Source organism: Vidua chalybeata, chromosome 30 (genome assembly GCF_026979565.1).
Source record: "Vidua chalybeata isolate OUT-0048 chromosome 30, bVidCha1 merged haplotype, whole genome shotgun sequence".
NCBI lineage: Eukaryota > Metazoa > Chordata > Aves > Passeriformes > Viduidae > Vidua > Vidua chalybeata.
Window position 1 is genome coordinate 2620954 of NC_071559.1, and position 15014 is coordinate 2635967.

Sequence of the window (15014 nt, forward strand, 5' to 3'; positions counted from 1 at the left end):
GCCGGTGCCGGTACTGACGCACCGGTCGCGCAGCTGGTCCGTGACAATGCAGACCTGCGCTGTGAGCTTCCGAAGCTGGAGAAGCGGCTGCGCGCTACGGCTGGGCGCGTGCAGGCCCTGGAGGGGGCGCTGAGGGCGGCCAAGGAGGGGGCGCGCTGGACAAGCGGCGCTACCAGCAGGAGGTGGAGCGGATCCGCGAGGCCGTGCGGGCCCGGGGGGCGCGCCGGGGGCCCGGGGCACACATCGGTACGGGCGGCACGGCGGGCACCGGGACGCGGGCTGCGGGGCGGGCACGGGGGGTGAGGGGTGGGCACAGGTTCAGGGGTACAGGGGGACGGGGGGTGCAGGGTGGGCATGGGGGGTGAAGGGGATGTGGGAGATGGAGGGTGGTCATAGGGGGTGCAGGGGGTGCGGGGTGGGCACAGGGGGTGTGGGAGGTGCACAGTGGGCACAGGTACAGGGGTACAGGGGATGTGGGGGGGGTGCAGGGTGGGCACAGAGGGTGGAGGGGGTGTGGGGAGTGCGGGCACATGGGGGGGTGCAAGGGGGTGCCCAGGGTGCAGGGCGGGCACATGGGGCGCACAGGGTGGAGCAGAACTGGGTCCTGGGGTACGGGGTGGGCACAGGGGCTGTGGGGGGTGCAGGGTGGGCACAGAGGGTGCAGGGGACGTGGGGGGTGCAGGGTGGGCACGGGGGGTGAGGGGTGGGCACAGGGGGTGCCGGGCGGGCAGGAGGAGCACGGGGGGGGGTGCAGGGTGGGCACCCAGCCCGGCACGCTCTGGGCTGCGGGGGGCGCGGGGGTGACACCCCCTGCACGAGGGCAGAGGGTCCGGCCCAGGGGGTGCCTCAGACTCTGGGGGGGCTCCCTGGGGGTGCCGGGTGCCAGCCAGCGCCCCTCACCCCCCGTGCCCCCCCAGCCAAGCCGGTGCGGCCGGGGCAGGTGCCATCGCCCACGGGCTCAGCTACACCAACAGCCTGTTCCAGGGGTACCCCGGGGGGGGCCCCCTGCCCGGCCCCCACGGCCTGTGAGTGGGGAGGGGCCGGGGGAATGGGGGGGGGGGCACAGGGGGTGCAGGGGCACGGGGGGTGGGGGGGAGGGGAAGGAGGAACTGGGGGGGCGTGGGAGGGTCCCGGGGGGGGGAGGAGAGGGGTGCAGGGGTGGGTGGGGGGGGTCCTGGGGGGAGGGGGTGGTGCGGTCTGGGGGTGCAGGGGCACGGAGGGATTCCTTGGGAAGGGGGGGGTCAGGGCACGGGGTACCCCCAGGGGTCTCAAGGCCTCTGTCCCCCTGTGTGCCCCCTCCCCACGCTCCCCCCCCCAGCTTTGCCAGCGGCCCCCCCACGCTCTCCAGCAGCCCCCCGGACTCCTACCAGCAGCTCAACGTGGATAACGGTGAGGGGGGGCGCCCTGGGGACGTGGGGGTGTCCCCAGTGTTGGGGGGGGTGCCGGGGGGGGGGGTGTCCCCAGGCGCCCCCACCGAGCTGCTGCTCTTGCTCGCAGGGAACGTGACAGACATCAATGACAACAGGTGAGGGGGGCGGAGCTGGGGGGGGGGTCTCGGTTTGGGGGGGGGGGTCCGGCTGACAGCCCGTGCCCCCCCCCCAGGAGTGACCTGTCCTGCGCCTGCGAGGCCGAGGAGGCGGCCAAGCTCTTCCCGCTGCGCCAGGAGACGGCAGCCAGTTAATGCCCCCCCAGGTCCGGCACCCCCCCCGCCTCATTCCTCACACCCCCCTTTCTCCGCGACCCCCGGGGACCCCCCCCCATCGTCCTTCGAGCGACCCCAACCCCTACTTGCGAATCCCCCCCCCATTCCTTGCGTGCCCCCCCATACTCCCAGACCCCCCCCCCACCCCTCGGAGCCCTGCAGGCTCTGGGGACCCCCCCCCCCAGTCCTTGGGGGACGCACGGGGTGGCTGCGCCCCCCCCCCAGCCCGCGTGTCCCCCCCCCCACATCCAGGCGCTGCCAGACCCGGCTCCGCTCGCATGCCCAGGTGTCACCCGTGTCCTGTGCTCGTGCCACGCTCGCCCCGGGCGGGGGGGGGGTCGGGGGCTGCCCCACCTCCCCCAGGACCCCCCCGGCACCCCCCAGTCCCGGGGGTCGGGCCGCTGTGGGGGCGGTGCCGGGGGTCGCCCGAGCTGCCTTAACGCGGACCTGGAGAATGTCGCCCCCCCCCCGGCCCGGCCCCACAAGTGGGGGGCAGCCACCCCCCCCCCCAAATCCTGCACCCCCCCGGGTCCCTCCCCTCGCTTGGCACCTCGGCTGTGCCCCCCCCCCTCCCCCTCCCCCCACGGGACCGTCCGGGCCGTTCTGGCGGGGGGGGTCCCCGTGCCCCCCGCCCCCCCCCCAGCGCTGCATGTCCCGCCCAGCGCGGCCGGAGGCTCAATAAAGGTTGGAGATGCTGAGAGGAGCCTGGGGGGGCCGGGGGGCCTGGGGGGGGCTGGGGGGTCCGGGGGGCCTGGGGGGGCCTGGGTCACAGCAGGGGCACAGGGGGGAGCGGGGTCACACGGGGGGATTTGGGGGACCAAGGTCACACATTTGGGGGATCAGGGGCACACGGGGGATTTGGGGAGCGCTCGTTCCAGAGCTGGGGTCACACCGGGCATTCAGGGGAGCAGGAAGGACACGGGGTGTGGGGAGGGGGGAGTGGGACCCGACCTGCACAGGGCGCTCTGCAGGTGCCACACCTGTCCAGTGGGGTCACACCTGTCCCAGTGGGGCCACACCTGTCCCTATAGCAGTCACACCTGTCCCTATAGCGGTCACACCTGTCCAGTGGGGCCACACCTGTCCAGTGGGGTCACACCTGTCCAGTGGGGTCACACCTGTCCCTATAGCGGTCACACCTGTCCAGTGGGGCCACACCTGTCCCTATAGCGGTCACACCTGTCCAGTGGGGCCACACCTGTCAGTGGGGTCACACCTGTCCCTATAGCGGTCACACCTGTCCCTATAGCAGTCACACCTGTCCAGTGGGGTCACACCTGTCCCTATAGCGGTCACACCTGTCCCTATAGCAGTCACACCTGTCCAGTGGGGTCACACTGTCCCTATAGCAGTCACACCTGTCCCTATAGCGGTCACACCTGTCCAGTGGGGTCACACCTGTCCCAGTGGGGTCACACCTGTCCAGTGGGGTCACACCTGTCCAGTGGGGCCACACCTGTCCCAGTGGGGTCACACCTGTCCCTATAGCGGTCACACCTGTCCAGTGGGGTCACACCTGTCCAGTGGGGTCACACCTGTCCCAGTGGGGCCACACCTGTCCCTATAGCGGTCACACCTGTCCAGTGGGGAAGGGGCGCCCCCTACTGGTTTCGCACACCCCATGCAGGGATCGCACCTGTCTCTATGGTGATCACACCTGTCCCCGCAGGTGTCACACCTGTCCCTGCAGTGATCACACCTGTCCCTATGGTGATCACACCTGTCCCCGCAGGTGTCACACCTGTCCCTGCAGTGATCACACCTGTCCCCGCAGGTGTCACACCTGTCCCTGCAGGTGTCACACCTGTCCCTATGGTGATCACACCTGTCCCTATGGTGATCACACCTGTCCCTGCAGTGTCACACCTGTCCCTGCAGTGATCACACCTGTCCCTATGGTGATCACACCTGTCCCTGCAGTGATCACACCTGTCCCTATGGTGATCACACCTGTCCCTGCAGTGATCACACCTGTCCCTATGGATGACACATCTGTCCCTGCAGGTGTCACACCTGTCCCTATGGTGATCACACCTGTCCCTGCAGTGATCACACCTGTCCCCGCAGGTGTCACACCTGTCCCTATGGTGATCACACCTGTCCCTGCAGTGATCACACCTGTCCCCGCAGGTGTCACACCTGTCCCTATGGTGATCACACCTGTCCTGCAGGTGTCACACCTCTTGAACCCCCCGGGCACACCCCACATCCCCACCGGCCCCACCCCCGGCAGCCCCTTCCCCACATTCAGACGCTTTCTGACCCAATCCGGGTCCCCTCGGGAGGGGCCGGGGGGCACCAGCCCCTCCTCAGTGCCGCCCCCCGTCAGGGGCGGTGCCCAGAGAGCCGTGGGGCGGCCCCGAGCCCCCTCCGCTCCCTCAGCCCTTTCCCAGCCCTGTCCTGAGCCTCGCTCCCTTCTCTGGACACCTCCAGCCCCTCCAAGCGCCCCGAAATGCGGGGCCCAGGGCCGGGCCCGGCCCTGCGGGGCCTGAGAGCAGCGCCACGGCCGGGCCGGGCTCGGCGCCGCTCCCGCTGCCCGCGGCCGTGGCGTCACTTCCGCCTTCCGGCGCCGCGCCGGGGCCGGGCGGAAGCGGCGGCGGAAGCGGCGGCGGAAGCGGAAGCGGCGGCGGAAGCGGCGGCCATGGCGGCGGCGGCGGGTCCCTGTCCCGGCCCTGGCCCCGGGCCCGGCCCCGGCGCCGCCCGCACGAAGAAGAAGCAGAAGCGCTTCGTGCCGCAGCGCGTGAAGCTGCCCCGGGCCGCGGACCCGCTGCTGGCCGTGCTGGCCTGGGGGGTCACGCACCAGGTCAGGAGCGGCACCGGGCCCCCCGCGGGACCCCCGGCCCCGGTACCCCCCGTGTCCCCTCTCGGGAGCCCGCGGCCCTCCCTCGGTTTGCCCGGTCCGCAGTGCCGGGTCCCAGTCCCCCACCCGGGATATCCGTGCCCCTCCCTCCGGGACCCCCCCGTGCGTCCCCGCCGTGTCCCTTCCCTGCGGCCGTGGTTTCCGCCGGAGCCCCTCACGTCTCCCGTGCCCGGGATCCCCGCTGCCCCCCATCCCTCGGCTCCATCCCCCCGGGATCCCCGCTGCCCCCCATCCCCACCCGGGGGGTCCCCGGGGCTCGGGGGGGGGGTGGGGGGGGGTCTCACCGGCCCCGGGGGGTGCCTGGGGCCGGTTCCTGGGGGTCCCAACGCGCCCTCCCCAGATCAACGAGCTGAGCCAGGTGCCGCTGCCCGTGATGCTGCTGCCCGACGACTTCAAGGCCAGCTCCAAAATCAAGGTCAACAAACCACCTGTTCAACAGGTGAGCGGCGCGGGGGGGGGGCGCGGGGGCAGCGCCCGCGTCCCGGGGCGGGGGGGGGGGGGGACACCCAAAAACTCACGTGAACCCCGAACTCAGGGAGAACCTGCCCAGCCACTTCAAGTTCAAGGAGTACTGTCCCCAGGTGTTCCGCAACCTGCTGCGAGCGCTTCGCCTCGACGACCAGGACTACCAGGTGGGCTGGGTGGGGGGGCTTTGGGGTGGGGGGGACGGGACCCCGGGGCTCTCCCCGGGCTCCCGGCCAGCCCGTGCCCGCCCCGCAGGCGTCCCTGGCGCGGAGCCCCCCGCGCTGGGCGGGCAGCGGCCGCCGCCTGCTGCTCTCGGCCGACCGGACGCTGGTGCTGAAGGAGCTGTCGAGCGAGGATGTGGCCGACGTGCACGGGCTGCTGTCCCACTACCACCAGGTACGGGGGGGCTGCCCGCGGGGCGCGGGGGCGGCCCCGGGGGGGCGGCTGTGTCACCGGTGTGCCCCCCCCGCAGTACGTGGTGCAGTGCCACGGGCAGACGCTGCTGCCGCGGTTCCTGGGCATGTACCGCGTGAGCGTGGACAGCGAGGACACCTACCTGCTGGTCATGAGGAACCTCTTCAGCCACCGCCTGCCCGTGCACAGGAAGTACGACCTCAAGGTATCGGGGGGTCCCCCGAGCCCCTCGGATCCCTGTGATGGCGCAGCCTCCCCCCCCCCAAAAAAAAAAAACCCCTCCTCTCGCCTCTGTTCCCTCCTCTGCAGGGCTCCCTGGTGGACAGAGAGGCCAGTGACAAGGAGAAGGTACTGCAGGAGGATGCTGTGAGCCCCCCAGATTTTTGGGGGGGGGTCTCCAGGCCTTGTTTTCCCTCCCCCCAGTGATGACAGCCCCCTTCCCCCCACAAGGGCTGGTTTCCCTCGGGAGGGGCTGGCCCGTGACCCCAGGGACACAGCCTGGGGGGGGTCCCGCAGCTCTGGGGTGTCCCCTCCAGCTCAGGGGTGTCCCCCCCGCTGTCCCTCCCAGGGCAAGGAGCTGCCCACCCTGAAGGACGTGGATTTCCTCAACAAGAACGAGAAGGTGTTGTGGAGGAGGAGCAGCAGCGCGAGTTCATGGACAAGCTCAAGAGGGATGTGGAGGTGGGAACTGTGGGGGGGCTGCACCCCCAGGGGACCTGAGGGGATTGAGGGGGGCTGTCTCCCCACCCCAAGTGACCTTTTGTTTGTGCCCAGGCTGTGAGGGTGTGGGGGGGCTCTCCCTGCAGCCGTGAGTGTCCCCCACCCCTAATGACCCCGTGGTTGTCCCCCCAGCCCTGAGATTCCGGGGGTTTTTTGGGGATCATGTCCAGTATCTGACGGCTGTGGGGGTCCCTTTCTCAGCGTCCAGGCTCCGGGGGTTTTGGGGTGAAGCCCCCGAGGGTTTTGCCGTGGCCTCCCCCAATTCCTGCCGTGTCCCCTCAGTTCCTGGTGCAGCAGAAGCTGATGGACTACAGCCTGCTCCTGGGCATCCACGAGGTGGAACGGGGCGAGCAGGAGGAGGAGGAGGAGCTGGAGGAAGAGGAGCCCGGGGGGGGCGATGAGGGGGGGCTGGGGGGCCCCTATGGCACCTCCCCGGAGGGGCTGGGGGGGCTCCTCAACTCCTACCGGCCCCTGGGGCCCGGGGAGTTCGACCCCTGCGTGGACGTGTACGCCCTGCGCGGGGCCGAGGGTGAGCCGGGGGGTCCCGGGGGGTCCCGGGGGGGGCTTGGGGGTGCAGGGAGCGCTGAGCCCCCCTGGCTGTGCCCCCCAGGAGCCCCCCGGCGCGAGGTTTATTTCATGGGGCTCATCGACGTCCTCACCCAGTACGACGCCCGCAAGAAGGCGGCGCACGCGGCCAAGACCGTCAAACACGGGGTGAGGGGGCACCCCAAACTGGGGAGGGAATTCTGAACTGGGGAGAGGGCACCCCAAACTGGGGGATTCTGGACTGGGGGGGAGTTCTGGACTGGAGGATTCTGAACTGGGGGAGGGCACCCCAAACTGGGGGATTCTGAACTGGGGGGGATTCTGAAGTGGGGGGGAGTTCTGGACTGGGGAGAGGGCACCCCAAACTGGGAGGGGAATTCTGAACTGGGGGGGGGGGCAATTCTGAATTGGGGGAGTAGCAATTCTGAACTGGGGATCAGGCACCCCAAACTGGTGGGGAGGGCACCCTTAATTGGGGGCTGGCATTTCCCAGCTGGGGGTGGCAGGGCTGGCTCCCCCTTGGCTTTTTGGGGAGGGGGTTTATTGGAGTGGTGGAGGCGGGAGAGGGAAGGGTTGGGGGGACACGGATCAGGCCTTCAGAGGAGGCTTTGAGGGGGGTTGAGCCCCCGGCAGGGTCGGGGGGGCAGGAGGGGTGGGGGGGCGTGGGAGGTTGGGGCTGGGGGGTGTCAGGTGAAGCTGGAGGGGGTGCCCGGGGTGGGGGTTGGGTCCTGTGGGGGTGTCTGGGGCAGGGCTCTGTTCCTGGGGTGCTGTGGGGGGTGTCAGGGGGGGGCTGGGGGTCGTTCCCGGGTCTGTTCCTGGGGTGCTGTGGGGGGTGTCAGGGGGGGCTGGGGGGTCGTTCCCGGGGTCCTGGGGCAGGGCTCTGTTCCCGGGGTGTCCGTGGGCTCTGAGCCGGTGCCCCCCAGGCCGGAGCCGAGATCTCCACGGTGCACCCCGAGCAGTACGCCAAGCGCTTCCTGGACTTCATCACCAACATCTTCGCCTGAGGGGGGGCCCGGCCCCTCCCGCGGGACCAAACCCCCCACGCCCACGACCCCCCAGTGGGGTTTCACTACTCAAGTGCCTTAACTTTATGTAAGGGGGTCCTGGGGGGCTCTGGCCCCAGCACTGGGGGGGGGCTGGGGTGCCCCCCCCCCCCCACACACAAGGGGCTCTGGGACCTTTCTGCCCCCTCCCAAAGCGGGGAGGGGGTCAAACACTACTTGCCCCACAGTGGGGGGGTGAAAGGCCCCCCCCAGCCATGACCTCCCGGGGGGGGGGCAGCCCCCACCCCTCTTCCCAGGGAGGCTGGGGGATGCTCCCTGCCCCCCTCCGTGTGGGACCCGGGGGGGCTCCACAGCTCCCCCCCTTTACTGCAGCTCCCGGGGGGCAGGGGGGAGGACCCCGGCCCGGTGGGACCCCCGGGGGGGGTTGGGGGTCGAGGCCCGCCGGGCTGACACCCCCGTCCCCGTTTGTGGGAGTGTCGTGTGTCGCGTCCCCCCCACCCCGTTTGTGGGGCTCCTTGCCCCGCTCTGTACCGAGAAATAAATTATTGAACCGGCCCTGAGTCTGCCCCGTTCCCTGGGCCCCTCGGAGCCCCCTGCGCCCCCCGACCCCCGGCTCCCCCATTCCCAGGGACCCCCGAACTCCCGGCCCGCCCCCTGCCCAGGCCCCGCCCCCATGCGCGTTGCCACGGCGACGCCGTCCCCGCGCGCCGTTGCCATGGCCCCGCCCCCTCCCCCGTTGCCATGGCGGCCCCGCCCCGCGCGGTCACGTGAGCGGGCGCGCTGAGGGCGCCCCCCCCCCCCCCCCGCCGCCCCGCCGGACGCGCCCGCGATGCTGCGCCCGCCCGGGCCCGGTGGGTGCGGGACCCCCGCCGCCCCCGCCGCCCCCCGGCCTCCCCGCCGCGCCCCCCGGCCCCCCGCAGCCCGCTCCGCCCGCGTCCCCGCGCCCGGGCCCGCTGCCGCCCGCACCGCGGCGACCGCCCCCCCCCTCCTCCCCGCCCGGGCCCCTCCCCGCGCCTCTCCCCGGGCCTGTCCGTTCCGCTCGGGCCTCGGCGGGACCCCCGGCCCTATCGGGACTCACCGGCCCCACCTCGGGTCTCATCGGGACCCCTCCCCGGGCCTGTCGTGTCCCCGCCCCGAGGCTCAGCGGGACCCCCCGAGCCCCCGGGCCGCGCTGGCACCGCCGGGCCCGTCCGTCCGCCCGGGCCTCATCGGGACCCCCGGGCCTGTCCTGCCCTCCCCGGGCCTCCTCGGGACCCCCGGGCCTGTCCTGCCCTCCCCGGGCCTCCTCGGGACCCCCGGGCCTGTCCCCCCACCCATTCCGGCCCCATCCCCCACCCTGCCCCCCCCGCGGAGCCCTCGGGGGGATGGGGGACACCGGGGGACACCGGGGGACACCGGGGGGGCAGCGGCGCGTTCAGCCCCCCCCGATCCGCGGGGCCCGTCCCCACGGAGCGGTGGCTGGGAAAACATCCCCCGGGGGGCGCTGGGTGGGTCTGGGGGGGCCGGGGACCCCCAGGAGCTGCTGCCCCCCCCCCCCAAGAGCTGGCGGGGGGCTGGGGGTGTCGTGGGGTCCCCTGGGGACACGGCGGGGGTGACGGTGCTGTTATTGTAGGGCCACCCGTTCGGGGGGGGGGGGTCCGGGAGGGTCGGCAGCCCCCAAAGTGGGTCTGGGGGTGGTGGGGGCCGTCTGTAACCCCCCCTTGTCCCCCCGTGTCCCCCAGCCCTGGGCTCGTGGCTGTGCTGATCGCCGCGCCTCCGCCCGTGTCCCCCATGGGCTCTCCAGGTGAGTCTGGGGGACACCCCGCTCTGGGGACCCCCCCCGAGCCTCCGACCCCCCCTCTGCCCGGGCCCTGCCTCGGGGGATCCCTTTGGGCTGTGGGACACCCCCTCCCCACCTTGGAACACCTCCCCCTTCATCCGTGGGACCCCCCCAGGCACCCCCCGGGTTCTGGGGACACCCCCGCCCCCACCCCCGGGGGTCGCGGCGTGGTGACCCCCCCGGGGTGCCCCAGGTTCGGGGGTCGGGGACAGCTTTAACCCTTGGGGTGGCACCTTGGGAGGGTGAGCGTCCCCCGGGGGGGGCAGGGGCCCCCTCAGGACCCCCCCCCCGGTGCCATGTCCGGGCTCTGGGCAGTCTGGGGGGGTCCCGAAGTGCCCAGACTCGGAGGGGTTTGGGGGGATCATGGTCAGGGTTTTGGGGTGACCCGCAGTCCCCAGGCTCTGCGGTCTTGAACTGTCCATGGCCAGGCTCAGAGGATTTTGGGGTCCATGCCCAGGCTCAGAAGTTTTGGGGGTCCATGCTCAGTCTCTGGGAGCTTTTTGGGGTCCATATCCTGACTCAGAGGATTTTGGGGGTCCATGCCCAGTCTCAGAGGGGTTTTGGGGGTCCATGCCCAGTCTCAGGCTTTGAAGGTCCCATGCCCAGATTTTGGGGTTCACAGTGTCCCACGGCCAGCCCTTGATGGTTTTGGGGTGTCCCCCCCGTGTTTGTCCTGTCAAGGATGTTGGGGTGTGTGGGGGCCACCAGGTGGTGGTGCCAGTGGGGGGTCCAGTCCCTGGGGGTTTTGGGGGTCCCGTGCCCAGTCCCTGGCAGTTTTGGGGTCCCCCAGTGTCGTTCATGCTGCCAGGGATGTCGGGGTGCAGGGGGGCCACCAAGAACCGGGTGAGGGTGACGGTGGGGTCCAGGCTCAGAAGGTTTTGGGGGGTCCATCTCCATCCCCTGCTGCTTTGGGGTGTCCCTGGGTGTTGGGGGGGTCTGTGCCCAGTCCCTGGGGTTTGAGGTGCCCAGCCTGGCAGTTTTGGGGTGTCCCCGCGGCGTCGTTTGTGCTGTCGAGGATGTCGGGGTGTGGGGGCCCCCCAGGAGTTGGGTGACGGTGCCAGCAGGGGCTGGTCCCTGGGGATGTGCCCAGCCCTGGTGTTTTGGGGTGTCCGTGAGTGTTTGGGGGTGTCTGTGCCCAGCCCCGGGTGTTTTGTGGTCTGTGTGCAACCTCATGATGTTTTGGGGTGCCCATGGATGTTTTGGGATGTCCGTGCCCAGCCCCGGGCGTTTTGGGGTGCCCATGGGTGTTCTGGGGTGTCCAGGGGTGTTCTGGGGTGCCCCCGGGTGTTTTGGGGCGCCCCCGGGTGCTTTGGGGTGCCCATGGGTGCTTTGGGGTGCCCGCGGGTGCTTTGGGGTGCCCCCGGTGCTCTGGGGCGCCCCCGGGTGCTTTGGGGCGCCCATGGGTGCTTTGGGGTGCCCCCGGTGCTTTGGGGTGCCCATGGGTGCTTTGGGGTGTCCAGGGGTGCTTTGGGGCGCCCCCGGGTGCTTTGGGGTGCCCATGGGTGCTTTGGGGTGCCCGCGGGTGCTTTGGGGTGCCCCCGGGTACTTTGGGGTGCCCCCGGTGCTCTGGGGCGCCCCCGGGTGCTTTGGGGCGCCCATGGGTGCTTTGGGGTGCCCCCGGTGCTTTGGGGTGCCCATGGGTGCTTTGGGGTGTCCAGGGGTGCTCTGGGGCGCCCCCGGGTGCTTTGGGGTGCCCCCGGTGCTTTGGGGTGCCCATGGGTGCTTTGGGGTGCCCCCGGGTGCTTTGGGGTGCCCCCGGTGCTCTGGGGTGCCCCCGGTGCTCTGGGGTGCCCGTGCTCCCTGCCGGGCGCTCGGGGCCGTGCCCTGACGCGGGGGGCTGTCCCCGCAGTGTCCTTCGTGCTCTCGAGGATGTCGGGGTGCGGGGGCCCGGCCAAGAGCCGGGTGACGGTGCCGAAGCGCGTGTGGGAGTTCGTGACGCGGGAGCGCGCGGCGCGCCTGGCGCTGCTGGCGCAGGAGGCGCGGGTGCGGATCCTGGTGGACGGCGAGACCCCCGAGCTGTACGTGCTGCAGCTCTGCGCGACCCCCCCGGGCCCCCCCGGCGGCGCGGGGCTCTGCCCGGCCCGCAAGGCGCTCAAGGCGCTGCTCAAGGAGACGGAGAAGGAGCTGAAGAAGCGCAGCCAGCGGCACGGCGAGGTGCTGGGGGCCCGCCCGGAGCCCCCCGCGGGCGCCGCCGGCTCCCCCGGCGCCGGCCCGGCGCGGGACGAGGAGCCGGAGCGGCAGTGCCCGATCTGCCTGGGCGAGATGCGCGGGCCGCGCACGCTGGAGCGCTGCCGGCACTCGTTCTGCGGGGAGTGCATCGCGCGGGCGCTGCAGGTGCGCTCCGCCTGCCCCGTCTGCGGCCGCTTCTACGGGCAGCTGGTGGGCAACCAGCCCCCCGACGGGCGCATGCTGGTCACCCGCGACGCCGCGCTGCCCCTGCCGGGCTACGAGGCCTTCGGCACCATCATCATCCAGTACGTCTTCCCGCCCGGCGTGCAGGGGGTGAGTGCGGGCACGGGGGAGGGGTCTCCCGTGCTGCTGGGTGTTCCCAAATCCCCTGGGGTGGGCCTGGCCCGATGGGGCCCCTTGATGCCCCAGGTTCAGCTCTGTGCCCCCGATGCCCCTGCTTGTCCCCAAATCCTGCTGAGTGTCCCCAGCATGCCTGGGTGCTCCAAAACCCCAACCCGAGTGTCCTTGGTTGCCCCAAATGCTCCTAGTCCACCTCTGTGTCCCCAGCACCCCTGGGTGCCCCACGTCCTGATGAGTGCACCCATCCACAGTCTGTGGCCCTGGCACCCCTGGGTGTCCCCAAATCCTGTTGGGTGGCCTGGCACGGCACCGTGTCCCCGGCACCCTCGAGTCCTGATGGGTGTGCCTGGGTGTCCCCAAATAGCCCTGGCCCAGCTCTGTGCCCCCCATGCCCCTGGGTGCCCCCAAACCCTGCTGGGTGTACCCACACATCCGGGCAGGTGTCCCTGGGTGTTCCCAAACCCTTTTGGGTGTTGCTGACACCCCTGGTGTCCCCAAATGCCCCTGTGTCCCTAACACCCCTGGCTGCTCCCAACACCCCTGGGTACCCCAAACTCTGCTGGGTGCCCCCAGTCTGTGCCCCCAGCCCTGATCCCCATCCCTCCCATCCCTCCTGTCCCCCCATCCCTTGCCCCTGGCCCCCTGGGCAGGTGAAGTATCCCCAGCCCTTTCCCCTATCCCCCTGTCCCCCTGTCCCCTTGTCCTCTGTCCCCTTGTCCTCTGTCCCCTTGTCTGCTGTCCTCCTGTCCCTCTGTCCCCTTTTCCCCCTGTCCCCCACCCCGTGCAGGTGGAGCACCCAAACCTGGGGTGTCCCCACACCTGTGCCCCTGTCCCTGTCCCCCACCCCGTGCAGGGGTGCGGTACCTGGGCACCACTTGGGCACTGACACCTGTGCCCTGTCCCTGCCCCCTCACCTGTGCCCTGTCCCTGCCCCCCTCACCTGTCCCCCGGCCCGGGCAGGTGGAGCACCCGAACCCGGGCGTGCGGTACCCGGGCACCACGCGCGTGGCGTACCTGCCCGACTGCCCCGAGGGGAACAAGGTGCTGGGGCTGTTCCGCAAGGCCTTCGCCCAGCGCCTCACCTTCACCGTGGGCACCTCGCTGACCACCGGCCGTGCCAACGTCATCACCTGGAACGACATCCACCACAAGACCAACTGCACCGGCGGGCCCCAGCTGTGCGGGGGGCACCTGGGGGGCACCGGGGGGGCACCTGGGGGGTTGGGGGACAATATCCACCACAACACTGACTGCAGCCAGCTGTGTCAGGGGGGATGTGGGGGCACCTGGGGGGGCCGATGGGCACCCGTGGATATGGGGGGGGGCACCTGGGAGGGCACCTGAGGGCTTGGGGAGCAACATCCACCACATCCAGCACCAGCTGTGGGGGGAAGGGGGACCGGGGGGCACTGGGGGGGCACCGGGGATGTGGGGGGGGCGGGGAGGGAGGATGGCTGAGGGGAGAGCACCTGGCAGGGGGGGCACAGCCTGACTCACTCCCCCCTCTGCCCCCAGGTTTGGGTACCCCGACCCCACGTACCTCGCCCGGGTGCAGGAGGAGCTGCGGGCCAAGGGCATCACCGAGGACTGAGCGGGGGGACAGGGACCCCTCCCGGCCAGGGGGATCCCCCCATGCACCGGGACCCCCCCCCAGGATCACCCCGGGCAGCAAGGACCCCCCCGGCCCCTCCCTGGGCAGCGGGACCCCCAGGCAGGGGGATCCCCCCACACAAGGGGACCCCCCCGGGGCAGGAGGAGCACCCCCCTGGGCAGAGGGATCCCCCATTCAATGGGACCCCCCATGCGGGGGGATCCCCCCCGTACACCCCTGAGCAGGGGCGCCCCCCGGCCCCCCTGGCTGGCAGTGGGGGGCACAAGGAGGGGGCCAGGCCCCCCCAGGGGGGCTGGTGCCAGCCAGCCCCCGCAGCACGGACAGACGGACCCCTGTACATACCCCTGACCCCCAGGACAGGCAGGGGGATCCCTGCCCCCCCAAGCCCCGGGGGGGTCCCACCCTCGGGGGGGGGTTATTTATTTTTTATTTCCCCCCCAGGTCTGTAACTTTGATCCAATAAAAATATGCAATGGATTGAGGGGGGCCTGGGGCAGTGGGGGGAGTGGGGGGCACCATGAGCTCTGAGAGTCACGGGGGGGGGACAGGGCTGGGGACAGGAGACGTGGGATTTTGGGATGGGACATGGAGATGGACATCCATCAGGACAATGGCTGGACGTGGGGACATCGGCCTGGGACGGGATGGAAACATTGGGGTGGGGACATGGGCAGGGACCTGGGGCTGTGTGCGTGGGACTTTGGGGTGGGGTCCCCCATGTGGGATGGGGACACTGGGCCGGGACCTGAGCTGGGCACAGTGGGATGAGAGACCAGGCTGGGACACTGGTCTGGGAAATCAGGGTGAAAACATTGGGATTTTGGGGTGTGGGCACTGGGTCAGGGGGATTCTGGGTTGGGACAACACGGAACCATGGAGTGGTCTGGGTTAGGAGGGACCCTAAAACCCAACAGTTCCCCATCTCCCCATTCCAGCCCCGTGTCCCTCTCCCCAGTCTGCCGTGAGGGAGGATGGAATGAGCCTTGGACGCTGCGCCCCAGCACAATCCAGGCCTGGGAAACGTGAGCTGCCATGGGGCAGGGCCGAGGTGAAGCCCCAGTGCCCTGGGGACAGGGATCGCAGGGTGGGGATCTCAGGGTGGGGATATCTCAGGGTGGGGAGTGGCAGCTCGGTGGCATCACAGCGCCCCAAACCCGTGCTGGCAGCGGCCGGAGGCACCCGAGGGCGGCTGGAGATGGAGCTGCGGCTCTCACCCCTGCCTGGACACCGCCCGGGGCCTGCAAAAACAAATCCCGTGGTGACCGGGCAGTGCTGACAGAACTGAGTGGGACAGTGGCACTCATTTCACGAATGGGCTCGTGGACACCTGGGCCAGAGAGCTC

The 15014-nt window shown here is 71.1% G+C and overlaps 3 protein-coding genes across 3 annotated transcripts; all 3 read left to right on the forward strand.

Annotated features, from left to right (window-relative positions):
- The first annotated feature begins 46 nt into the window (after nucleotides 1-46).
- LOC128801440 (kinesin heavy chain-like) lies at nucleotides 47-2373 on the forward strand. The gene is made up of 7 exons (XM_053967317.1): nucleotides 47-99; nucleotides 145-246; nucleotides 918-1025; nucleotides 1319-1389; nucleotides 1498-1525; nucleotides 1603-1692; nucleotides 1955-2373. Exons 1-6 carry the CDS (start codon nucleotides 47-49, stop codon nucleotides 1679-1681), a joined length of 441 nt encoding a protein of 146 aa, XP_053823292.1. The 3' UTR covers nucleotides 1682-1692; nucleotides 1955-2373.
- A 1952-nt stretch (nucleotides 2374-4325) lies between these two features.
- LOC128801470 (phosphatidylinositol 5-phosphate 4-kinase type-2 gamma-like) lies at nucleotides 4326-8266 on the forward strand. Its single transcript, XM_053967352.1, is given in 12 exon segments — nucleotides 4326-4505; nucleotides 4903-4983; nucleotides 4985-5001; nucleotides 5098-5194; nucleotides 5283-5423; nucleotides 5500-5646; nucleotides 5751-5789; nucleotides 6010-6064; nucleotides 6067-6122; nucleotides 6444-6690; nucleotides 6772-6875; nucleotides 7631-8266. Coding segments are annotated over 12 exon segments (1227 nt in total). The 5' UTR covers nucleotides 4326-4343; the 3' UTR covers nucleotides 7712-8266.
- Nucleotides 8267-8514: 248 nt separating this feature from the next.
- On the forward strand, nucleotides 8515-14148 carry DTX3 (deltex E3 ubiquitin ligase 3). The gene is made up of 5 exons (XM_053967349.1): nucleotides 8515-8562; nucleotides 9433-9494; nucleotides 11380-12032; nucleotides 13020-13237; nucleotides 13575-14148. The coding sequence occupies exons 2-5, from the start codon at nucleotides 9482-9484 to the stop codon at nucleotides 13648-13650; spliced, it is 960 nt and encodes a 319-aa protein (XP_053823324.1). The 5' UTR covers nucleotides 8515-8562; nucleotides 9433-9481; the 3' UTR covers nucleotides 13651-14148.
- The last annotated feature ends 866 nt before the right edge of the window (nucleotides 14149-15014 follow it).

Bases quoted from the DNA above. Each gene is read 5' to 3' on its own strand.
- DTX3 (XM_053967349.1), top strand. The intron at 12,033-13,019 runs GTGAGTGCGGGC...CGGCCCGGGCAG, and splicing joins TCCCGCCCGGCGTGCAGGGG to GTGGAGCACCCGAACCCGGG. The intron at 13,238-13,574 runs GTGCGGGGGGCA...CTCTGCCCCCAG, and splicing joins TGCACCGGCGGGCCCCAGCT to GTTTGGGTACCCCGACCCCA.
- LOC128801440 (XM_053967317.1), top strand. From the start codon at position 47: ATGCAGACCTGCGCTGTGAGCTTCCGAAGCTGGAGAAGCGGCTGCGCG. The intron at 100-144 runs GCTGGGCGCGTG...AGGGCGGCCAAG, and splicing joins AGAAGCGGCTGCGCGCTACG to GAGGGGGCGCGCTGGACAAG. The intron at 247-917 runs GTACGGGCGGCA...GTGCCCCCCCAG, and splicing joins GGGGCCCGGGGCACACATCG to CCAAGCCGGTGCGGCCGGGG.